This window comes from Dictyostelium discoideum, assembly GCF_000004695.1.
Source record: "Dictyostelium discoideum AX4 chromosome 2 chromosome, whole genome shotgun sequence".
NCBI classification, from domain to species: Eukaryota; Evosea; class Eumycetozoa; order Dictyosteliales; family Dictyosteliaceae; genus Dictyostelium; species Dictyostelium discoideum.
The window spans coordinates 7,740,601-7,764,942 of NC_007088.5; the positions used below are offsets into that span (position 1 = coordinate 7,740,601).

General features: G+C 20.1%; 12 protein-coding genes across 12 annotated transcripts; 9 read left to right on the forward strand and 3 right to left on the reverse strand.

The window, feature by feature from the left end:
* Positions 1–1,002: 1,002 nt before the first annotated feature.
* Positions 1,003–3,753, forward strand: dgkA (diacylglycerol kinase; the record flags this gene model as incomplete). The annotated part of the gene is made up of 2 exons (XM_637634.1): positions 1,003–1,056; positions 1,144–3,753. 2 exons carry the CDS (start codon positions 1,003–1,005, stop codon positions 3,751–3,753), a joined length of 2,664 nt encoding a protein of 887 aa, XP_642726.1.
* Positions 3,754–4,143: 390 nt separating this feature from the next.
* Positions 4,144–5,248, forward strand: DDB_G0277203 (NAD-dependent epimerase/dehydratase family protein; the record flags this gene model as incomplete). The annotated part of the gene is made up of 2 exons (XM_637635.1): positions 4,144–4,353; positions 4,451–5,248. 2 exons carry the CDS (start codon positions 4,144–4,146, stop codon positions 5,246–5,248), a joined length of 1,008 nt encoding a protein of 335 aa, XP_642727.1.
* Positions 5,249–5,960: 712 nt separating this feature from the next.
* Positions 5,961–6,678, forward strand: DDB_G0277205 (hypothetical protein; the record flags this gene model as incomplete). The annotated part of the gene is made up of 2 exons (XM_637636.1): positions 5,961–6,323; positions 6,475–6,678. The coding sequence occupies 2 exons, from the start codon at positions 5,961–5,963 to the stop codon at positions 6,676–6,678; spliced, it is 567 nt and encodes a 188-aa protein (XP_642728.1).
* Positions 6,679–7,447: 769 nt separating this feature from the next.
* On the forward strand, positions 7,448–9,451 carry DDB_G0277225 (hypothetical protein; the record flags this gene model as incomplete). The annotated part of the gene is made up of 1 exon (XM_637637.1): positions 7,448–9,451. One exon carries the CDS (start codon positions 7,448–7,450, stop codon positions 9,449–9,451), a length of 2,004 nt encoding a protein of 667 aa, XP_642729.1.
* Positions 9,452–10,121: 670 nt separating this feature from the next.
* Positions 10,122–10,931, forward strand: DDB_G0277227 (hypothetical protein; the record flags this gene model as incomplete). Its single annotated transcript, XM_637638.1, has 3 exons — positions 10,122–10,309; positions 10,402–10,438; positions 10,554–10,931. 3 exons carry the CDS (start codon positions 10,122–10,124, stop codon positions 10,929–10,931), a joined length of 603 nt encoding a protein of 200 aa, XP_642730.1.
* Positions 10,932–11,927: 996 nt separating this feature from the next.
* On the forward strand, positions 11,928–14,072 carry DDB_G0277229 (hypothetical protein; the record flags this gene model as incomplete). Its single annotated transcript, XM_637639.1, has 1 exon — positions 11,928–14,072. The coding sequence occupies one exon, from the start codon at positions 11,928–11,930 to the stop codon at positions 14,070–14,072; it is 2,145 nt and encodes a 714-aa protein (XP_642731.1).
* A 159-nt stretch (positions 14,073–14,231) lies between these two features.
* ndufs8 (NADH-ubiquinone oxidoreductase 23 kDa subunit) lies at positions 14,232–15,068 on the reverse strand (the record flags this gene model as incomplete). The annotated part of the gene is made up of 2 exons (XM_637640.1): positions 14,232–14,741; positions 14,946–15,068. 2 exons carry the CDS (start codon positions 15,066–15,068, stop codon positions 14,232–14,234), a joined length of 633 nt encoding a protein of 210 aa, XP_642732.1.
* Positions 15,069–15,326: 258 nt separating this feature from the next.
* Positions 15,327–17,298, forward strand: mcysS (cysteinyl-tRNA synthetase; the record flags this gene model as incomplete). The annotated part of the gene is made up of 3 exons (XM_637641.1): positions 15,327–15,803; positions 15,916–16,632; positions 16,741–17,298. The coding sequence occupies 3 exons, from the start codon at positions 15,327–15,329 to the stop codon at positions 17,296–17,298; spliced, it is 1,752 nt and encodes a 583-aa protein (XP_642733.1).
* An 897-nt stretch (positions 17,299–18,195) lies between these two features.
* On the forward strand, positions 18,196–18,551 carry DDB_G0277233 (hssA/2C/7E family protein; the record flags this gene model as incomplete). Its single annotated transcript, XM_637642.1, has 2 exons — positions 18,196–18,208; positions 18,301–18,551. 2 exons carry the CDS (start codon positions 18,196–18,198, stop codon positions 18,549–18,551), a joined length of 264 nt encoding a protein of 87 aa, XP_642734.1.
* A 436-nt stretch (positions 18,552–18,987) lies between these two features.
* DDB_G0277235 (leucine-rich repeat-containing protein) lies at positions 18,988–20,784 on the reverse strand (the record flags this gene model as incomplete). Its single annotated transcript, XM_002649126.1, has 4 exons — positions 18,988–19,062; positions 19,166–19,385; positions 19,469–19,842; positions 19,954–20,784. 4 exons carry the CDS (start codon positions 20,782–20,784, stop codon positions 18,988–18,990), a joined length of 1,500 nt encoding a protein of 499 aa, XP_002649172.1.
* Positions 20,785–21,048: 264 nt separating this feature from the next.
* On the reverse strand, positions 21,049–22,241 carry DDB_G0277237 (hypothetical protein; the record flags this gene model as incomplete). Its single annotated transcript, XM_637645.1, has 3 exons — positions 21,049–21,246; positions 21,345–21,630; positions 21,724–22,241. 3 exons carry the CDS (start codon positions 22,239–22,241, stop codon positions 21,049–21,051), a joined length of 1,002 nt encoding a protein of 333 aa, XP_642737.1.
* Positions 22,242–22,435: 194 nt separating this feature from the next.
* On the forward strand, positions 22,436–24,310 carry DDB_G0277331 (SET domain-containing protein; the record flags this gene model as incomplete). The annotated part of the gene is made up of 3 exons (XM_637646.1): positions 22,436–22,985; positions 23,074–23,272; positions 23,410–24,310. 3 exons carry the CDS (start codon positions 22,436–22,438, stop codon positions 24,308–24,310), a joined length of 1,650 nt encoding a protein of 549 aa, XP_642738.1.
* Between the last annotated feature and the right edge of the window lie 32 nt (positions 24,311–24,342).

Consider the following 24,342-nt stretch of genomic DNA (forward strand, 5'->3'; position numbering starts at 1 on the left):
TTTATTTCTTTATTTATTATTTATTATTTGTTTTATTATGTATTTATTCATTTATTCATTTATTTATTTATTAATTTATTTATTTATTTATTTATTTATTTATTTATTTATTTAAAACACAAAATTGAAATAAAAAAACCCAAACACAAGGATTATTTTCAACCCTATTTTTATAAAAAAAATTTTTGGCCCGCCACCGAATTTCTTTGGAAAACCACCATAAATTTTCTTTTAAAAAAATAAAATTGCCTGATTAAAAATTAAAAAATTAAATTTTTTAAATTAAAAAAAAAACCAATCCCAATAGGTTAGATTTTTTAAATTTCCCTCCCAAAAAAATTTTGGTTGGAAATTTTTTTTTTTTTTTTTTTTTTTTTTATTTCACCCCCTAAAATTTTTTTTTTAAATGAAGGAATGGTTGCGTTTGAAAAAAAAAAATAAAAAATAAAAAATTAAAAAAAAAAAAAAAAAAAACTGAAAAGAATTTTTTTTTTTTTTTTTTTTACCCAATTATTATTACAAAGTTGTAATTGTTTATGTGTTTATTGCGTTGTATTGGTGTAATCCCGATTCTTTGCAAAGTTTTTAGGCTATAGGTTAAAATTTAAAAAATTAACATTTATTTAATTATCATTTTTATTATTTATTTCAAACCATTTTTTTTTTTTTTTTTTTCACTTTCAATATTTAATAACCATATACATTATAAAAAAAAAAAAAACTACAAAAACACACAAACACACACACACTAACTCACTCATATATATTTATATATAAACCTACACAAACACAAGCAGACAAACATAAAATTAATTTATAAAATACAATACATATTAAATTTTTAAAAGAAGGAAGGAACAAAAAAATTTTTTTTTTTTTTTTTTTTTTTTTTTTTTGTTTAATCACATTTAAATAAATAAAAAAAATAAAAAAACTTATTTTTTATAATTATTTATTATTTATTTATTATTATTACTTTTTCTATATGGTAATAAATAAAAAATGAATCAATTAAATATATCGCATAATTGGAAAATAAAATCATTTACATCAATTGTAAATATAAAAGAAATTTAAATTAAATATTTTATTTTTTTAAAAAAACTTTCTAACACACTCAATAAAATTCAAATATAATTTTAGACATTTTGTGATCACTGTGGTAGTATGTTATGGGGTATTTGCACACAAGGATTTCAATGCTCCGATTGCAACTTTAGCGCACATTCCCATTGTACAAATTTAGTCACATTACACTGTAATAATAATAAAAATAATAGTAAACCAAATGAAAAACCAGCAACAATAACAGCAGCAGCAGCATCATCATCAACTACAACTACAACCACTACAGAAACATCAACAAATACAGCAGCATCAACAACAACAACAACAAATAATATAGATATTAAAAATAAAGATAAAACACCAACAACATCACCATTTTCATCACCAATTTTATCATCATATAATAATAATAGTGGTAATGAATTTTGTAGTAATAGACAACATAAATTTCATAAAACATCAAAATCAATTACAAAATTTTGTAATTATTGTAGGGAGACAACATTTACAATCTCTGGTGAACCAGTGATGTGTAGTGAATGTAGATATATTGCACATGGACATTGTCAAACAAAGGTACCATTAAATTGTATTATACCCTATTCATCACCAATCAATACGATCAATGATGGTGGTAATGTTAGACATCATTGGGTTGAAGGTAATTTAAAAAAGAGTAAAAAGTGTATACATTGTATGGAACCATGTGAAAAATCATTCTCTTTAGCTCATTATAAATGTTTATGGTGTCATAAATATTTACATAGTTCATGTTTTGATAAACATAATCCAATTTGTGATTTTGGTTCATTATCTGATATGATTTTACCACCTTCTTCAATTAGATTATTATCAACAACAGCAACTACTACAAATAAAATTGAAAAGTTAATAATTGAAGAACAACAACCACAATTATCATCATCACCATCTTCACCAAGATTAAATATTAATAATAATAATAATAATAATGAAATTATTGAATGGGAATTAATTGAAAATTCAAATATGCCAGAAAAAGTTTTATTTGTATTTGTAAATTCAAAGAGTGGTGGTCAATTTGGTAGTACATTAATTAGAAAGTTATCATCATTATTGAATCCTTTACAAATTATAGATTTAATTAAATGTGGTGGACCAGATTCAACCTTACAAATGATTAATAGATATTTAGCAAAACATCCAGAACAAACCAATAGATTTAGAATTTTAGTTTGTGGTGGTGATGGTACAGTTGGTTGGTTATTTAAACAAATGACAAAACATTTGGTTCCATCAACTATACCCATTGGTATTATACCATTGGGTACTGGTAATGATTTGGCACGTTCGTTAGGTTGGGGTATTGGATATGATGGTGAAAAGCTAATTGAAATCTTAAAGAGTATAAATGAAGCTAAAACAATTCAAATGGATACTTGGAGTATTGAAATGTGGGATGACGATAAACCCGAAGATCGTAGAGTCATCGAAATGAATAACTACTTTAGCATTGGGTTGGATGCAATGGTGGCATTGGGTTTTCATTTAGCAAGGAATGCAAATCCTCAACTTTTCACAGGTCGTACAGTTAATAAACTTTGGTATACAAAGATTGGTCTTGAGGAATTTGTTACAAAGAATTTCGTTAGTCTAGCTAGAATCGTTAAAATTAATGTGGGAACTCGGGAAATTAGAGTCGATAGATCCATTGAGGGTATTATCATCCTCAATTTAGGTAGTTATGCTGGTGGTGTGGACTTATGGGGTGCCAATAGAAAAGATAACCAAACTCATAGTGATGGCACTGGTAATCAGTTTATCGATGATCAAACTTTGGAGATTGTTGGTGTCACTAGTTTACCCCATTTAGGTAGTTGTTTAAGTTCAATTAGTTCTCCAATTAAAATGGGTCAAGCTGATGAAATTCGTATTCAAGTATCAATGCCTTCAATCATTTTAAAGGATAAAAGTAATGAAATTGAAACTGCTTTTCAAGTCGATGGTGAACCTGAACCAATTGAAGTTAGAAATTGTACTTTTAAAATATCTTTCTTTAAAAAGGTTTCAATGTTATCAAATCGTTCTTTTAAACCTAGAATTGAAAATCATGATTCTGATTTATCAACTTTTCAAATATCTCAATCACCAAATCTTTATTCTCCACCTTCTTTTAAAAATCCACCACCAAATTTAAATCAATATCAACAACCACATCAACCACCTCAATCACAACCTCAACCTCAACCTCAACCTCAACAATCACTTCAATCACCCCAATCACCAGAACCGATAAATAATAATACTAATAATAATAATAATAATAACAATAATAATAATAATAATAATAATAATAATAATAATAATAATAATAATAATAATAATAATAATAATAATAATAATAATAATAATAATAATAATAATAATAATAATAGTAATAATAATAATAATAATATTTCAAATGATCTCACGAATAATAGTGAAGTTAATCCTGAGAAAAGTACTAATAATGAAAAAACTAATGATAATAATAATAATAATAACAACAATATAAATACTCCTTTTGAACCAATTTCATTACCAGATGAAAATAATAATAATAATAATAATAATAATAATAATAATAATAATAATAATAATAATAATAATAATAACGAAACAAATTCTGAGAAAAGTTATACAAATAATTGTGACGAAGTTGACTGATTCTTTAATAAATTTTAAATTATATATCATAAATTAAAAAAAAAAAAAAAAAAAAATGGAAAAAATAAAAATAAACTCCTAACCGATTTTTAGACTTTTTGTTTAAGCATTCGCGAATCTATTTTTTTATTTTTTAATATATTTTCATTTTTATTTTCATTTTGGGAGTTTCAGTGGTTTTTTTATGCAATTGTAAGAGTAATTAATTTCGTAATCATTCTATCACAAAATCAAAATTAAAAAAATTATTTAAAAAAAAAAAAAAAAAAAAAAAAAAAAAAAAAGTATTTAAAGAGAATTTTTCAATTTAAAAATAAAAATAAAAAGAAAACCAATAAATAAATAATTAATTAAATATATAAATATATTAAAAAAAAAAAAAAAAAAAAAATGAGTATTGTTGAAAATAATGATAATTTAGTAGCAGTAACTGGTGCTACAGGTTTCCTTGGTGCATACATCGTTAGAGACTTATTAGAACAAAATTACAGAGTTTTAGCATTTGTTCGTGATCCATATAATCAAGAAAAATTAAAAACTTTAAAAAGTTTTGATCCAACTGGCTCAAAATTAACCTTTACTGGTGGTGATCTTGAAACTGTAATTATATATTATTAAAAAATAATTATAAAAATAATAATAATAAATTAACTAATTTTTATTTATTTATTTTTTTTAAAAAAAAAAAAAAAAAAAGATTGATTATGAAAAAGAATTAAAAAATGTTAATTATGTAATTCATACAGCATCACCATTTAAATATTCATCCCCAGATCCTTGGGGTGAAATTATTAATCCAGCAATTAATGGTACACTTGGTGTATTGAAAGCTGCTTCAAAAATATCAACTATTAAGAAAGTAATTGTAACTTCATCAGGTTTGGCAGTGTATGATATTGGAACAAAGAAACCTGAAATTAATGATGATGATTGGAGTAATGTGCAAGATCCAATTAACCAACCATATCCATATAGTAAAGTAGCTGCTGAGAAAAAAGCATGGGAATATATTAAAGAAAATAATGAAAATCCATCCACAAATCATTTTAAATTGGTCGTTATTAACCCATCCTATATCTTAGGAGCGGCTTTATCACCATTAGTGAATGCAAGTGTTGCTACAATCGTCAGACATTTAACATTAGCTGAAAAACCAAGAAATGTTGCGATTGGTGTTGTTGACGTTAGAGATGTTTCAAGATCGCATTTAATCGCTTTGGAAAATGATGATGCCAATGATCAAAGATTATTAGTTAGTGCTAAAGTTGTAACATTTAAAAGTATATCCGATTCAATAGTTCAATTATTTCCACAATTTAAATTTAATACAAATACTTTGAATAATGAAGATCCTGAACCATTCATTTTCAACTTGAAATCAACTAAATTGGATAAATTAAATTTTGGACAATTCATACCATTTGATGAAACTCTTAAAACTATGACTAAACATTTACTAGATTTAAAAATAATTAATCCTGAATTAAAAAATTAATTTTTAAAAATTCTAAAAATAGAAATAAAAAAAATTAAAAATAAAATAAAATAAACAAACTAGTAAAAAATAAATAAATTATTTATTTTATATTAAATAAATTCAATCAAAAAATAAGATTTACTTGAAATTATTATAATTATTACTATTATTAAATAAACAAGTTAAACAAATAATTTAGGTATTTTTTTAAATTAATTTAATCAAAAAAAAAAAAAAAAAAACAAAAAAAAAGATTTTACCAAAATTATTTGTTTCACTTGTTTATTTAATAATTATAATAATAATAATAATAATAATTTAGGTAAATTTTTTTTTTTTTTTTTTTTCGAGTGATGCCAATACTCAAAAAAAAAAGAAAATATTTTTTCACTTGGAATTTTCAAATTGTTTTTTTTTTTTTTGTATGCTTTTGGAACCCTAAAAAAAAACACATCAACAAAACCTGATTTTTCGCTATAAAAAATTTTATTTTATTTTAATTATTTTAATTTTAAATTTATTTTTTTTATTTATTTTTTTTTTTAAAAAATTTTTTTTTTTTTTTTTTTTAAATTTTTTTATTTTTTTTTTTTTTTATTTTTTTTATTTTATAATTCCCAAACTTTTAATATTAAATATTATTTTTTTTTTAACACGTAATAAATAATTGGAAAAAAATAAAAAAAATAAAAAAAATAAAAAAAATAAAAAAATAAAAAAATAAATAAAAATGGCATTTGATAATAACAATAACAATGAAAATGAAAAAACTCCATTAGTACAAGCAGCAGCACCACAACCACAAGTACAACCAATTCAAGCTGTACAATATAATAATTTACAACCACAACAATTCTATTACCCACCAATTCAACAACAACAACAACAATTTGCTTATCAACAACAAATCCCACAACAACAACAATCACAAACATATGCTGCACCACCACCAGGTTACGTTTATGCACCAGCTCCACAATACCAAATTGCACCACAATATCAACCAACCCCAATCATTGTTGAAAAATGTCATTCACAAAAATCTCACACATCTAAAGATACTACTGGTGCTATCATCATTTTCATTTTAGGTGTAAGTATTTTTTTTTTTAAAATAATGGAAAAAAAAAAAAAAAAAAAAAAAAACAGGAATAAAAAACGAAAAAAACAAAAAAAAAAAAAAAAAAAAGATATTTTTTAGATATTAATTTTTTAATTTTTTTTTTTTTTTTAAAAAATTTTAGTTCTTTGTTTCTTGTGTATGGTTAGCTGGTTGTTTATATTTCAGATCTAAAGAACCAGTTGCCAGAGGTTTAGGTATTTTATCAGTTGTTCTCTTTGTTATTGGTGTAATTGTTGCTATCATTGTTCTTTCAGTTGCTCTCGCTGGATCTTCAACCTATTCATACTACAATTATTCATCTGAAAGCAGTAGTTATTATTATTAATAATATTGTATAATCAAACGTAATTAAAAAAAAAAAAAAAAAAAAAAAAAAAAAACCAACCAACAAAAATTTAATGATCAATGAATCAATTGTAAGAAAAAAAAAAAAAACCATCAAAAAAAAAAAAAAAATTAAATTAAGATATAATTTTCCAATCTGTAATAAAAAGTACCAAAACAATTTAATGGTAAAAAAAATAAAAATAAAAATAAAATAAAATAAAAAAAAATAATATTATAAAAATAAAAATAGACTTTATTAAAATAGTTTTTTAACCTTTTTTGGAAATATTTGTTTTTTATTATTTTTAGATTTTTTAATTATTATTAAACTTGTAAAAAAAAAAAAAAAATTAATAATAATAATAATCAACAAATAAATTTAAATATGTATGATTTTTTTTTTTTTATTTTTCTTTTTTTACAAGTTTAATAGTTAATGATGGTGAGAGTATAATTTTATTAATAAACAAACGAATATATGAATGTATGTTTTATTTAAATCATTAATCAATTTTTTTCAATAATAAAAATTATTTTAAACCCCTTCAGATAATTATCTGAAAAAAACCAGTGAACATTTTTTTTTTTCTCTGAAATTATTTTTATTTTATTTTTTTTTTTGTTTTGTTTTGTTTATTTTTTTATTTTTTTATTTTTTTATTTTTTTTATTTTATTTTGTTTTTTTTTTTTTTTTTTTATTTTATTGACATTAACAAATAAATATAAAAAATATAATAATTATTAATCACTCATATAAAATAAAATAATGAACAATAATAATAATAAAATAAAAATAGAAAAAGAAATAATAAATGAACTTTGCATAAAAGAAAATTCATTTTATTTAAAAAATATATTAAAATTAATAAACTACAAATATTATAATAATAATAATTTAACAGAATTACAGAGAGTTCAATTAAATAATATTATATTAAATATAAAATCACCATATAGATTAATAAAACAAGAATATTTTAATATTTCAGTTGAAGAGATTGAAAAAAATGTTGACTTATTTAATGATTTAAATGATCATATTGATTATATTGAAAAAGTTGCAACCCATTTCTTAAATAATATTGATTTGATTCATATATTTAATAATTTATTAGATGGTTATTATAATTTTGAAAAAGAATTAATTAAAAGAATTTTTACAAGAAATGAAAATAATAATAATAATAAAAATAAAAATGGTGATATATTTTGTGATATTGTATCAAATTCTTTATTATTATTTGAAGATTTAAAATATAGAGAACTTTCAATTTCAAATTTAAATAAATTATCTACAATAAAAGAAAATATAAATTATTTTTCATTTATTGGAAATAGTGATAACTCAAATCTAGAAAATAAAAAAAATCAATATTATTATAATTGTAAATTTGAAAATTCAGAATATTCATTAAAACCGGCTCATCAAAATGCGACTTACCAATTTTATAATAATTTATTTCCAAATAAAAATGAATTAATATCTCCAACTCAATTAATAATTGGTTTTAATTTATTAAATCCAAATAATAATAATAATAATAATAATAATAATAATAATAATAATAAAAATAATTCAAATAATAATAATAATAATTTAAATAAAAAAAATGAAATATTATCATTATTTACAATTAAAAAATCAAAAGAGAAACAAGAGAATTTTCAAAATATTAAAAAATTAATTTTTCATAAACCTGAAATTATTGATAAAATTGATATTGAAAGTTATAGTGCACATTTTATAAGTAGTTTATTATTTTTCCAAAATGATTATGAAATTAATTGTTCAGATTTTACAATTAGAGTTTGTAGTAATAATAATAATGATGATAATAATTTTCATTCAATTGAAAGGGATGAATTATTTACAATGACAAATAAAGAATGTAAACAAATTAATATTCAAATTAGAACTTCAAATATTTTATATACTCTTTCAAATTTAATGTCAAAACCAATTCATCAATCAATTGTAAATTTTATTCTCTCACAAAATCCAAATATTTTCATAATGAATTGGTTAGTTTCATTATATAATAAACAACAATCAATATATCAAAAAATGTATACTGAATCAATGAAAATAATAACTGATTTATCTTCTATAAATAACAATAATAATAATAATAATAATAATAATAATAAAAATAATAATAATAATAATAAAAATAATAATAATAATAATCATATTATAAATAATAATAATATTGGTATATTAAATCAATTATTTTTAAATTTTGATGAAGGTTTAATAAAAGAAATGTTAGATAGATTTAAAAAAATTCAAAAAATTTTAAAAAGATCTTTAAATAATAATAATAATAACAGTGATAATAATGATAATAGTAATAGTGAAAAAAAATTAATTACACATTATGATTTATTAAAGAAAATAAAACCAGTTACTTATTATTATTATATGGCATTATCATATGAATATATTGATCCATATAATAATATATATAAACATGATTATATTGATTTATTAAGAAGGAATCCTCCAAAAGATATTAGAAAATTTAATAAATTATTATTATCACAAGATTATAGGGAAGGAAATATTCAACATAATAAAATCTCTTTAAAAGAAGCAATTCAAGAATTAATTTTAAATTCACCTGTTAAAGATTTTACAATTAAAAATCAACAACAACTACTACAACAACAAAATTCAGAATCATTCATTAAAAAATGGAAATTAATGATTGAATCTTTAAATTTAACAGACTTTAAATATCATCAATCTTGGTTAAGCCAATCAATTTAATTTTAAAAAAGAAAATAAAAACAATAATAATAATAATAAATAATTAAAAAAAAAAACAAATCAACAACTTTTTTTTTTTTTTTCTCAAAACCTAAAATTATGTTTGAATAAGGAAATATGGTAAAATAAATAAAATAAAAAATAAAATAAAGAATAAAACAAAACTTAACTCAAATAGGTGATAACATTTAAATACAAAAATTCCCAACCCAATCCTCGGGTAGGTCTCACTCTCTTTTTTTTTTTTTTCAGATATTTTTTTTTTTTTTGATTACTATTTTTAGATTTTTTTTTCTTTTACTTTTTTATTTTCCGCCTTAAAAAAAAAAAAAAATTTTTTCATTTGAATTAAAAAAAATAAATAAAAAAAAGATTTTTATTTTATTTTTTAAATAAATGAGACATATGATGTCATTAATATTTTTTATTTTATTTTTCCTAGAAATAGATATACATTGTTGATATTGCCTATTCAATGAAGTTAACTTTATTTTTTTGAGTCCCAACAAAACTTAAAAAAAAAACTATTATTTTAATTTTTAATTTTTTTCAAAAAATAAATATCTAACGATATTTTTATAGTTTTTTTTTTTTTATATAAAATTAACATGGTTTTTTTTTTTTATTTTTTTATTTTATTTTCAAACCAAAACACGTTACACGAAAAAAAATGACTACTATGCTTAAAGAATCATATAAATTAATATTAATATTATTCGTATCATTATTTGTTACATGCTCATTATGTATCAATTATCAACCAACCACTGATGATGATTTAAATTCATCTGAACCAACTCAAAAATGTGTATTTGTTGATGATGATGGAAAGACTATTGATTTGACTCCAATCCAAGGGTACTTATTATAATATAAATTAATTTAAATCTTCCACCCAAACTAACCATTTTTTTTTATTTTTTATTTTTATTTTTTTATTTATTTTATAGGGGTTACTCTTATTTTGATGCACCAAGCGGTACTGAAGTATGTAGTTAAATTATAAATACATAATTATTAATTTATTTTTTTATTTAAAATTGTATGGAAAACTTTGTTTTTTAACTTTATTTTTATTTTTTTTTTTAATTTTTATTTTTAGTATCATTATGGAATTTGTTCACCAAATAAATATTGTCAAAAATTATTAAATACAGATGTTGAAATTGAATCATGTGGTATATTCTCATCACCAAATGTAACATATGCAATTAGTTTATTTGATAGTAATACAAATTCAGTTCAAGTTTATACAGAAGTTACAAATTTATTTTATTATAGAAATGTTGGTGTAAATGTTTGTCCAGGTAATGGTTTAATGTCAATGCAATTAGAATTAAATTGTAATTATTATTTTAATTTTACTGTCCATACTGTTTTACAAGCTAGAACTTGTAATACCATAATTTCAATTGGTACAATTCATGCATGTGAAGCCGGTAGTAAACCAGATGATACTCATGTTTCTTTAAATATTTAAAATAAAATTTAATTAAATAACTATATTTAGTATTTTCTTAAAATAAATCATTATATTTTGAATATAATCAAAAAATGAGATGTTGTTTTTATACTTTTTTATTATATGTTAATATAGACGTTATTAATTTACAAAATAAAGGTAAAAGTGTTTTTTTTAATAAATGATAATTTTTTTTTTATTTTTTAAATAATTTTTTTTCTTTTTTTAAATTACTTATTAAGTTCACAAGTTTTATAAAATTCAAATACCCTTTGAGTTGATATTAAAGTTATATTTACATATTATTTTAAATCACTATTGTTAGGAAATTGCGATAGCAAATTATTAGAATACATTTTTGCTTTTTCAATAGCCTCATTGGTTAGGTTGATAGTTTGATCCATTGCAATTTGAATTGAACCACATTGTTAAGTAATTATTTTAACCAAATTAACAAAACTTTTTTCTTTAAATTCTTTTTTGAATGATGAACAATCATTTACTAAAATGCCAACTGAACCAATCCAAAAAATAAACTCTTTAAAATTTTCAGAGTATTTAATGTTATTTGATAAAGTAAGATGTAATGAAAAACAAGCTATACAATGTCCATGACCACCATCAAGAGCTCTTAAATTTAAATAATAAATAGGTTCATATTTAATAAAACATCATTTGACTTATTAATATATTGAGAAAATGATTTTTCAATAAATCTTGAACCCATGACCCAATCTTTTGTAATCAAAATGTTTGATTAAGGAAATATTGCAAATCCCAAAATAATATTCTCTAAAAATGGGATTTAATTTTAAAATAAAAATAAAGTCTTTCTCAAAAAAATAGGTTATCATTTAAATACTAAAACTCCCAACCTAATCCTCAAGTGTGCAACGCACTCACTCATTTTTTTTTTTTTTTTAATTATTATTTTTAGATTTTTTTTTTTTTTCTTTTTTTTTTTTTTTTTTTTTTTTTTTTTTTTTTTTTTTGAAAAAATATCATTTAATAACAATGAATAAAATTGTAATAATTAAAAATCAAACCATAATTATAAAAATTATAAATTATTTAACATCATTTTGGGTTAGTGGTGGTAAATTTGGAGATTCATCGTCAAATGAAATGTTTTCATTAGTTTTTATTGGGATAGTACGTGATTTATCAATGGTTTCAAAGGAATGGTATAATACAATAATACCAATTGGATTGAAATTACCACAATACTATCTACTAAATGAAAGTGAATTATTGAATAAAGGAATTAAAAGAATGATTAATTCAAAATCAATATTCATTAAATTAGGTAGTGTTACAAATGCTAATCATAAATCTAGATTATTAAATGAATTCAGTGATTCGATATCATCGATTACATTAAAACCAAATTTCAATGCAACTGATATAAGTAATAGTAACCAATTCAATATTAAACCATGGTGTTTTAAAAATTTACAAAGTTTACAACTAAATTTAGGAGATTATCCAAATTGGAAAATTTATTTAAATCATTTATTCCCAATTAATCAATTCAATTCACAAATTAATGCTACAAATGATCAATTAGAATTATTAAATAAATTACATAATGATTCAAATTGTGTTAATTTAACATCAATTAATGAAATTACAAATAATAATAATAATAATAATTATTATAATTTTGATTGGACAAATCAATTGAAAACTTTAATATTAGATTTCACCACTACCACTACCAACACTACAAATGCCACCACTGATTTTGATTTAACAATTTTTGATAATTTCATTAAATTGGGTGGTTTTTATAAATTAAATACTTTAAAATTGAAATCAAATTTAAAGAGAGTTGATGGTTTATGTTCAGAATTAACCAAAAAAGTTGAAACATTTCAATTATATGGTATTAGAATTGATAGTGAACAAATTTCAAAATTACTTGCATCAACTTCAAATAATTTAAAATTCTTTGAAACTTCACAATGTTTACCATTAATTGGATCAAAATCAATTTGTGAAACTTTGAAATCAATTTTTTCAAATTCAAATAATTCTTGTAAATTAGAATCATATCATCAAACTTCATACTCTAATGAAGATTTAAATGATTTAATATCACTTTTATCATCATCAAATAATGAAAATTTTAAATCTTTGAAAATTAATAGTCAAATTGAACTTTCAAAAAATTCAAACTCCAATAACAATAACAACAGTGGTAGTGGTAGTAGTATTGGTTATAATCAATCATCAATTCAATATCTATCATTAATATTACCAGACACAAGTTTTTGTAAATTTATTTTCTCAAAAGTTTCATTTAAATTAACAACTTTAAATCTTAAATTTATAAGATTCTATTCATCAAATTTAAACGATAAATTAAATAATGATACAGAAATGATTGATATTATAATTGAAATTTTAAAAAATCAAAATCAATCTTTAAAAATTTTAAAAATTCAAAATACTATTTCAGATTTAGATAAATTAAAACAAAATCCAATTAATTGTTCAATTTCAAAATTATTATCTTTTATTTGTGATAAACAACAACAACAACAACAACAACAACAACAACAAAATGAAATTGAAATTGAAGAGAATCAATTAGAAGAGATTAATTTAAGAAATTTTTGGATTTCAAAAGAAACAATTATAACAACATTATCATCATTTAATAATAATTCAAAATCAAAGGTTAAATCATTCTATATTTCAGGTTTATCTGATTTTAAGCCAACTGATATTAGTCATACTTTATTATCAAATGATACAATTTGTAAATTAATTTCATTTGGAATTTCACTAATGTCAATTAAAGATAGGGATGATAATAGTAAAACCACTACCGCCACCACCACCACCTCTTTAAAAAACAAGTTTTCTTCTGCTTTTAGAAATACATTTTCAAATATTAATGAAATTAATGATTGTGATAAAAATTATTTAAAACTTTTAATTGAAATTTTAAAATCAAATAAAATAATTCAACATATTGAAATTAATACACCAACACATCAATTCACAACTGGTTTGGAGGAACTAATATCAACAATTAAAAATAATAAAACTATAGTTTCAATTGGTTTAAATATAAATAATAATAATTTTATTAATCAATGTTTAAATAATAGTATTTATCCATACTTTAATCCACCATCAATTAATTATTAAATAAAGAAATATTTTAAATAATTGTTTTTTTTTTTATAATTTTTATAATTTTTTTATATATATTTTTTTTTTTTTTATTTTATTATTTTATTATTTATTTATTTATTTATTATTACCATTTATAATTATTATTTAATTATTTAATTATTTAATTGTTTTTTAACGATAAAGATAATCAGCAGCAATATTTGAAGCGATTTCAGTTTCCCATCTATCACCATTTGCAAGTAATTTCTCTTTATTATATAAAAGTTCTAATCTAGTTTCGGTGGTGAATTCAAAGTTTGGACCTTCAACAATTGCATCTACTGGACAAGCTTCTTGACAGAAACCACAATAAATACATTTAGTCATATCGATATCGTAACGAGTTGTTCTTCTTGAACCATCTTGTCTTGGTTCTGCTTCAATTGTAATTGCTTGAGCTGGACAAATTGCTTCACAAAGTTTACATGCAATACATCTTTCTTCACCAGTTGGATATCTTCTTAAAGCATGTTCACCACGGAAACGTGGTGATAATGGACCCTTTTCGAAAGGATAATTTATTGTACATTTCTTTCTAAAAAAGTATCCCATTGTAATATATAAACCCCACATAATTTCTGTCATAAAGAATGCTGTTGCTGCATCATCAACTACTTTTTTAAATGTTGGTGGTTTATCTTGCTAAAAAATTTAATTATATATATAATTTTTTTTTTTTTTTTATTCAATATTATTAATATCCTGGTAAATATTATTATATAAAGCGTATATATTACACAATTTTTTTATTTGTTTTTATTTTTTATTTCATTGATTTTCAGTGATTTTAAGTGATCATCAAAAATAAAAATATAAAAAATATATATGTATTTTATAAATACTCACTTCTTTTTCCCATCTTGCAAGAGTTGGTTTTGAAGTTTGAAATGATCTAACTCCAAATTGAATACCACCAATTTGATGTTTATTTTGTGAATTTAAACCTGTTCTTACAAATCTTGATAACATTATTGCAAATATATGTGTAATTAAATCACAATAAAACACAACAATGACAAAAAAAAAAAAAAAAAATAAATAATAAATTGAAAAAAATCAAAAAAAAAAAAAAAAAAAAAAAATTTTGTTTTAAAAAAAAAAAAAATAAAAAAAATAAAAAAAAAAAATAAAAAAAAAAAAAATAAAAGTTCGAAGTATAAAAGGATCACTAGTTTTTCATTTTTTTTTTTTTATTTTTTTTTTTTTTTTTTTTTTTCAAAAATTAAAATGTTAAAATTAATTTCAAGAAATGCAATAAATAAAAATAAAATAATATTATTTAGATTATATACAACAACAATAAATTCATCAAATAATGGTTCAACAATAAGAGAATGGAAAAAACCAAGTTTAGAGAATTCATATGATACTGGTATTATGGTAAAAAATAGTTTATTTAAAAATGGAAATGTACCATTTTTAATATCAAATTGTAGTGAAAAGAATCAACGTCCAATCAGTTGGTATACATGTGGACCAACAGTTTATAGTAGTTCACATATTGGTCATGCAAGAAATTATATGACAGTTGATATCATTCAAAGAATTTTAATAAACTATTTCAGATTTAATATTATTCATGTAATGGGTTTAACTGATATTGATGATAAAATTATAAATAAATCAAAACAAGAATTAATATCTGCTTCTGAACTTTCAAAAAAGTTTGAACAAGAATTCTTTGAAGATTTAAAATCATTAAATGTAAGTCTGGATAATAATAATAATAATAATAATTATAATCAAAAATAAAAAAAAAAAAAAAACAAATTAATTAATTAATTATAAAATTTTATAATTTCTTTTTATAAAAAAGATTAAACCACCAATGTTTACAACTAGAGTATCAGAACATATTGATGAAATTATTAAATATATTGAAAAGATTAAAGAGAATCAATTAACATATGAATCAACTAAATCGGTAATATTTGATGTAAATAAATTTGGTATTGATAGATATTGTAGTTTAAGAGCAGCAAATCAACAAATTAAGTCGGATGATACATTGTTGGAAAAGGATAAAAAATCAAGTCAGGATTTTGTATTATGGAAAGCATATAATGAAAATATTGATATCGATGGTACTGGTAATCCTGTTTGTTGGGATTCACCATTTGGTAAAGGAAGACCAGGTTGGCATATAGAATGCTCTGCAATGATTGATTCAATTTTTAAAGATCATTTAGATGTCCATTCTGGTGGTGTGGATTTAGAGTTTCCACATCACCAAAATGAAATAGCCCAATGTGAAGGCCATAGTCATTCTCATGGCAGTGGTGATGCTGAATCAACTCAATGGGCAAATTATTTCTTTCACATTGGTCATTTAATTTTAAATAATGAAAAAATGTCAAAATCACTCGGTAATGTTATAACAATTCGTGATTTCTTATCACGTTATTCTGCAAATTCACTTCGTTGGATTTGTTTAATTCATAAATATAATGATCCACTCTCTTTTTCTGATGAAACTTTACAATTATGTATTAGTAAAGAAATTAAATTTTTAAATTGGTTTAAAATTGTTAGAGTAAGTTTTTTTTAATTAATAATTTATTTTACCTATTTTCCCCTCCCCTACTAATACTTTTTTTTTTGTTTTTTTATTTTTTTATTTATTTTATTTTATTTAATTTAGTCAAAATTAAAATTAGAACAAACAAGTGTAAATAAAGTTAAAAAAACATTTAATCATTCAATTGAATTATTAAATCAATTAAGTGAAACAAAATATTTAATTGAAAAAGATTTAAAGGATGATTTCAATACACCATCAGTTATAAAGAGATTGGAGTTATTAATGAAACAAACAAATGAATCAATGAATTCAATCGATACAGATTTATTATTCAATGTTCAAGATTACGTAGAGTCAATATTAAATATATTTGGTTTAGAAGTTAACAGTGAAATTAGCGATCATAATAAAACTGACGAATCAAATCAATTCTTATTGGAGAAATTATTGGATTTTAGATCTGATGTAAAGAATTTAGCAAAAAATGAAAAATCATTAGACCAAATAAAATCAAAAATTTATCAAATCACTGATCAACTCAGAAGTGATTGTCAATCCGAAATTTCATTAAGAGTTTCTGATATTCCTGATAAAGGTACAAATAAACCTTATACAGTTGATTGGTTAGATAAAAATCATATTCAATTATTAAATATTAAAAAACAATCTAAAAAATAATAATAATATTAATAATAATAATTATAGCCACAATGTAGTACCAAAAACTTTTTTTTTTTTTTTTTTTTTTTTTTTTTTTGACAAATAAAAAAAATAAATAAATATTATTATTTTTATTTTTATTATTTTTGTTTTCTTATTTTATTTTTTTTCCCAAATACGGCATATCTAGATAAGTTTTGGTAGTTATTACAAGTATAAAAAAATAATATAAAAATAATAAAAATAATAATAATAACAATAATAATAATAATAATGATAATAGTAATAATAATAATAATAATAATAATAATAATAATAATAATAATAATAATAATAATAATAATAATAATAATAATAATAATAATAATAATAATAATAATAATAATAATAATAAAAATAATAATAATAAAAATAAATATAAAAATAATGATAGTAATAATAGTAATAATAATAATAAACCAATATATTATTTTGGAATCTACTAATAATAGCTTTTTTTAATTAAAAAACTACTATTAATAACTGTTGTGGTGAACTGCTTTACTGTTTTTTATTATGTCACAGTTAAAATTAAATTGTTTATTGGTGTTAAATTAAAAAAAAAAAAAAAAAAAAAAAAGCCAGAAATTGGTGGTGGCAATTATTGCTTGTGTAAAAAAAATTGTATTCTAAAATTAATTTTCCCACATATATTGGTAAATTAAAACATTATCAACACCGTTAATCATATATATTTAATAAATATAAATAAATATAAATAAATTATAATTATATTATTAAATTCAAAATTATTTGTTTTTTTTTTTTTTGGAGAAAGAAAAAAAAGTATAAATTGGAATTAAAAAATTATTTTTCATCATTAAATAAAAAAATAAATTATTTGTTTAATAAAAAAGAAATCCTAAAATTAAAAAAATGACAATTTTATGTATGTTCAAAAATATGTCTAAAAAAAAAAAAATGTACAAATTAAAAGAAAAAAAACCTAATTCCTTATTTTTTATTTTCCTAAATAAATAGCTGCAATCACTTCAATTACAAGACCAAATAAAATTAGTAAATCAGTTGTTTCATCAAATGGAGGTGCTTCATTGTCATTGAGTTCTAATTCAGTTGCATGTGCTACTGCTTGTGGTGGATCAAGTTATTCATACAGCTCAAGTTACTCAAGTTCAGGTTTGGGATATTCATATAACTCAAGCTATTCAAGTTCAGTTGGCTATAGTTCCTCCGTTGGCGTTGTAATTGGAAGTTGTGGCCATTGCAGTTAATTTAATTAATTAACTCTAATTAATTAATTTATTAATTAATTCAACCAAGGAAATTTATTTCCTTCGTCATCAAAAAATGTATATATGTAAAAAAAATAAAAAAATAAAAAAATATCAATGTTAAATTGTTTAAAAATTAAAAATACCTTAATATTTTTCTTTATTCATTTATTAAAAAAATAACTTTTTATTTTTATTTTGGATTATTGATTAAAATGATTATTAAAAAAAATAATTTTTTTTTTTTTTTTTTGAAATATTGTATGATAATCAGAAATAGTCAATTAATCCAATTTTAATAGAATTATCAAATTATTGATAAAATAATTGAAACATTGTTGATTAGAGATAATTTTTTATATGTGTGCGTGGATTAAATCCATACAACTTTTATTTAAAGAAATTTTTAAATAAATAAAACTAAATTTTAAATTTCTTAATTTATTTTTATTACATATAAATTTTTAAGTTTATAAAGTTCATTAGCTTTTTCTGTCGAAATTAATGTATTCTATTTATAATTAAATTATTAAAAAAAATTAAATTAGACCAATATACATTTTTAGAAAAATAAAAAATAATAAAAAAAAAAAAAAAAAGATGAATAAACTTACATTTAAATAAACTTTACATAAAGTTTTACAATGATTTAATATTATATCTATTGATTTATCAGTGATTTGATTTGAACTTAAATTTAAAGTTTCTAAACCTTCCCCAACCAATGATAAAACATTTTCTAAAACTTCATCATCAATCTTTGTTTTACTGATATTTAAAAATTTAAGTTTATTTAATTTTGAGAAAATTGAAAAACAATTATCTTTTGTTATACTATATAAATAAAAATAATTTAATAATTAATATTATTATTATTATTATTATTATTTATAAAAAATAAAAAAAATATACATTACTTCCAATCAATTATTGATAAATCATTTAAATTTGGGAAACTAATTTCAGGACAAGTTAAGGTATAGGATGAACGAAATGTTTTTAAAGTTTCAGAGTGTACATTAATATTACCAACATTTCTACAAAAGTCAATTGATAACTCTCTTAGATTTGGCATGGATTCTAAGGCGGTATTAATTGCACCACCAGTTATTTGAAAATTATTATAAATATTAATCACTTGAAGATTCGTTAATGACATAAATAATGAAATGAATATATCATTTCTAATAATCATATTAACTAATGTTAAATGAGTAATTTGTTTACATTTATAAAGTTTTTCAAGTAGTGATGGATTAAATAATGAATCTTTTGACCTATATGATAACATCTTTTTTTTTTTTTTTTTTTTTTTTTTTTTTTTTTTTTTTTTTTTACAAGATAGGTTTTAATACCTATAGTTTATTATTATTATTATTATTGATTATCTTTATATACTTACTAATTTTGTTAATAATGGACAAGATTCCAAGTATTTATATAATTGTATGGATTCAACAGTACCAGGTAAATTTAAAGAAGTTAAAGAACCTAACTTTTTGAAATAATTTGGAGGTTCGCTTGAAATGAATGTTGGTAATGATAATGATACAATCTTTCTTTGATGTGGTGTTTCAAAGAATCCATTGAAAAATTTTATACTTAAACAATCATTAATTGATAAATTTTCAATATTTGACATTGCCACACAATTATTTATATATTTGAATACATTTGAAGTGATTTTATATAGTTTATCCATTATTAATGTTTCAATATAAAAACTATGAAAAATTCTTGTTTTTTTATTCTTTTTATTTTCTTTTATTATTATTATATTATTATGATGATCATTATTATTATTATTCTCTGTGGTTTCATTATTACTATTTTCAACTATTTCATTATTATTATTATTATTTTCATTGTCTTCATCATCTTCATTATGGTTGTTATCATTAGTTTCATTATTATTCTCGCTAATTCTATCAATAAAGTTGAAATTATTGTTATTAAAATATTGATTAAGTATACTACATAGTCTATAGATAACTTTATCTTGTGCTTCTACCATGAAGCTAAGGTCCATAACTCTCCACCTATTTGAATAAAAAAATAATGATCTTAAATGTTTACAAACACTTGACCCAAATCTAAAAAATGTTTTGAAATCCATTTCATTAACAATTGAATCGAATAATGGTTTTGAAATTTTATTTAATATATTATTACTAATAATAAGGGTTGATACACCCAACCTTATTTCATTGGTTGTTGAACAATTATTATCCATTATTTATTTTTATTTTTATTATTAATATTATTATTTTTTATTATTATTGTTGTATTTGATCAAAATTAAAAATAAAAAAAAAAAAAAATAAAACATTCAAATTTTACACTTTTAAAAAAAAAAAAAAAAATAATTTCATTTTTTTTATTAATTAAAAAAAAAAAAAAAGCCCAGGATAACCAACTTTTTTTTTTTGTTTTGTTTTTTCCAAGATTATTTAATTTAAAATTTATTTTTATGGTTTTAATTAAAAAACCAGTATTTCTAGTCATATTTAAATTTGAAAGGATCACTATTACTTTGGGATAATAAAGCAAAATAACATAAAACAGTGAATACACCTTGAAGATACCTAAATACTAAATTACCATTTGATACTATATTTGTCATTGATAATGGTAAATAAGTTAAAGCAATAACTAATCCAATATGAAATATTTTAGATTTTAATTTTAATAATACCTAAATGAAATAAATGAAATTATAAATATATTAGAATAAAGTTTTTTTTAATTTTCTATAATTTAAATGAGGGATGAGTGAGTGAGAGATTAACTTACCGATTCATCATCGTCATCACCATTTATAAATTGATCAGTACTATCAGAATCCAGTTTATTATTAATTATTGGATATGATATTAATATGAAAGTAACCAAATAAGATAATGATTTTAATATGTTTACAGTGTTTATAATCGATGATGTATCGAATTGGAAAAAGAATGAATAAAGATTTAAACAAATGGTTAATGTTATTAATGATATATCTGATAACATTGATTCTTCAACCATATACATATATGGTAATAATAATATCATCAATGTACCTAAACTTGATAATAAACTTTAAAATAAAAATAATTTAAAAAATTAATATTTAAATAATTATTTTTTAAAAATAAATAATAATAATAATAATAATAATAATAATGATTACCATGAATTTAAAGTTGAAATTATATTATAATTAAATATTTGATAAATTATAAAGAAAGAAAGTGAATATGAAAAGATTGAAATTAAAATTACAAATGTTTTGAAAATGATATTATTTGAATCACTTGAAATTAATTGATTTGAGAGGGAACGTGATTTGAAAACAATTAATAAAATGGCTTGATATGATTCTACTGTATAAACTAATAATGGAAATATCCATTGAAAACAATAATAATAGAAATCTATCACTTGATCGGGAATTAATGGGTAGATATAATATGATAATGCCAATATTGGTATATCTATTATAAATTTAATAAAATTCCATTTTTCAATTCCACCTTTAACAAATAATGATTGAACTAATAATGATATCAATTGACATATCAATAATACTAATGAAATTCTTAATGTTGATCTATAATCTAAAAATATTGATGATGCTACTAATCCAACTAAAGGTGTTGCAAAGAAAAATAATTTAATTGTCATTAAAATTAATGAAATTATTATCATTTTTTTATTTGAATTATTATTATTTATTAATATTAATATTATTTATATATTCACTATTTAAAAATAAAAATAAAAAAAAATAAAAAAAAAAAATTATTTACAACCTTAAAATTGCGCCTTTTCTTACTTTTTTTTTTTTTTTCACTTTTTTTTTTTTTTCATTTAATAATTTTTTTTTTTTTTTTTCTTTTCAAATGATTCCAAATAATATAAATAACCGAAAAAAATTAAAATTACCAGAATTATTTAAAGAAAAATATGGATTCAATAAAAAAGGAATTGAATTAAGATATTGTGATGGTGAAAAAGGTATGGGTATATTTTCAAATAGAAAATTTAATAAGGGTGAAAAGATTATGAAAATTGAACCATACGTTTGGTCAGTTGCAAAGCATGCTATAGTTTGTGATGAATGTTTAAAGAATAAATTGGATTTAGAAGAAGGTAAAACTTTGAAAAGATGTTCAAATTGTAAATTGGTTTACTATTGTTCAACTGATTGTCAAACTAAAGCATGGAAAATTCATAAACAAGAATGTAAAATCCTTTCAACAATTCCTTCAACAACTGATAAAAAAAATATAAATACAAAATCAACTACAATGTTATTAAGATTATTTATAAAAAGGAATTTAGAATTAATTAATAATAATAATAATAATAATAATAATAATAATAATAATAATAATAATAACGATAACCATATTACTGGTCAATATGAAATTATTGATGGTCTTTTAAATCGTATGTATCCTTTATTTTTATTTTTATTCTATTAATGTTAACATTAATTATTAATTTTATTTATATATATATATATATATTAATATAGATAAAGATATTAGATCAGATAATAATGAATATAAATCATTTTCAAGTGGATTTTGTAGTTTATTAGGTGAAGATCCACAATTAAAAGCACCAATTGTTTTAGAGTATCTATTGAAATTGGAACCAAATTGTATAACAATACCAAGATGTGAAGCCTCTTCAATTGGTTTATATCCATTAATGTTATTTTTTAATCATTCGTATGTAAACCTATTTCATTAAAACTTTTTTTTATTTTTATTTTTATTATTATTATTATTATTATTATTGATATATATATATATTAACTTTTATAAAATAATAATAATAATAATAATAATAATAATAATAATTTTAGATGTAAACCAAATATATCAATTATAAATAATAGAAAAGAATTATTAATTATTACAAATAAAATTATTGAAAAGGATGAAGAGTTATTTATAAATTATAGTCCTGCAATTTGTTATAGAAATGAAAGATTGGATAACTTAAAACAATGTTTTTTCTTTAACTGTAAATGTACATTATGTTTAGGTGAAGAGAAAATAAAATCAAAAGATCTATATATAACTTGCAATATAAATAATTGTGGTGGTAGAATTAATCAAGAAATTGATATTAATATTAATAATAATAATAATAATAATAATAATAATAATAATAATAGCAACAACAACAACAACAACAACAATAGCAATGAAGAGATTTTAAAGTGTTATAAATGTTTAAAAGTTTATAAAGGCCAAGAAAAAGATGAAATCCTTAAAAAGAAATTAATAATAAAAAATTTACAAAATAAATTATCAACAAATACTGACCAAATTAATATCAACCAAGAATTTAAATCGTTACTTGAATTATATTGTAAAGAGATTCATCCAACCGATCCATTATTTTATGAAATTGTAAATAAAACTCAATTATTTTATTTAGGTAATAATAATAAATTTATAAGTGATAATGAATTATCAACAATATATCACCCAAGATATCAAATAATGATAAAGTATCATCTATTACAAGTTCAAAACTTAGAATATGAATATTGTAGACAAATGTTAGATTATGTGAATACATTAGCAACAACAAGTTATTTTAAAGATGCTCTTAATATTTTAACAGATTTAATGTCAAATCATTTATCTCAAATCGATTTCTATGGTTTCAATAGAGATGAATTATTATCTTTACTTTATAATTTACAACATGAATATAAAAATAATATAAAGACCAGTCGTAAAATAATAAACTAAAAAAAATAAAATTAAAAATTACTTTTTTATAT